General features: G+C 62.1%; 1 protein-coding gene across 1 annotated transcript; it reads right to left on the bottom strand.

Moving 5' to 3' along the window:
- Positions 1 to 18: 18 nt before the first annotated feature.
- Positions 19 to 802, bottom strand: LOC123965446 (circumsporozoite protein-like; the record flags this gene model as incomplete). Its single annotated transcript, XM_046041963.1, has 1 exon — positions 19 to 802. A coding segment is annotated over one exon (784 nt), but the record flags the coding sequence as incomplete, so codon positions are not given.
- Between the last annotated feature and the right edge of the window lie 5 nt (positions 803 to 807).

The following is an 807-nucleotide window of genomic DNA, read 5'->3' on the forward strand; positions in this document are numbered from 1 at the left end:
AGGCGCTGGGACAGGCACTGGGGGAGTTGCTGGGACAGGCTCTGGGGGAGTTGCTGGGACAGGTGCTAGGGGAGTTGGGACAGGTGCTAGGGGAGTTGGGACAGGTGCTAGGGGAGTTGCTAGGGCAGGTGCAGGGTGAGTTGCTGGCGGAGTTGTTGGGGCAGGTGCTGGGACAGGCTCTGGGGCAGGCGCTGGGACAGGCACTGGGGCAGGCGCTGGGACAGGCACTGGGGCAGGCGCTGGGACAGGCACTGGGGCAGGCGCTGGGACAGGCTCTGGGGGAGTTGCTGGGACAGGTGCTAGGGGAGTTGGGACAGGTGCTAGGGGAGTTGCTAGGGCAGGTGCAGGGTGAGTTGCTGGCGGAGTTGTTGGGGCAGGTGCTGGGACAGGCTCTGGGGGAGTTGCTGGGACAGGCTCTGGGGGAGTTGCTGGGACAGGTGCTAGGGGAGTTGCTGGGACAGGTGCTAGGGGAGTTGGGACAGGTGCTAGGGGAGTTGGGACAGGTGCTAGGGGAGTTGGGACAGGTGCTAGGGGAGTTGTTGGAACATGTGCTAGGGGAGTTGTTGGGACAGGTGCTAGGGGAGTTGTTGGAACATGTGCTAGGGGAGTTGTTGGGACAGGTGCTAGGGGAGTTGTTGGAACATGTGCTAGGGGAGTTGTTGGAACATGTGCTAGGGGAGTTGTTGGAACAGGTGCTAGGGGAGTTGTTGGAACATGTGCTAGGGGAGTTGTTGGGACAGGTGCTAGGGGAGTTGTTGGGACAGGTGCTAGGGGAGTTGTTGGGACAGGTGCTAGGGGAGTTGTTGG

The sequence above is a fragment of the Micropterus dolomieu genome, unplaced genomic scaffold, assembly GCF_021292245.1.
Source record: "Micropterus dolomieu isolate WLL.071019.BEF.003 ecotype Adirondacks unplaced genomic scaffold, ASM2129224v1 contig_9722, whole genome shotgun sequence".
In the NCBI taxonomy this organism is placed as follows: domain Eukaryota; kingdom Metazoa; phylum Chordata; class Actinopteri; order Centrarchiformes; family Centrarchidae; genus Micropterus; species Micropterus dolomieu.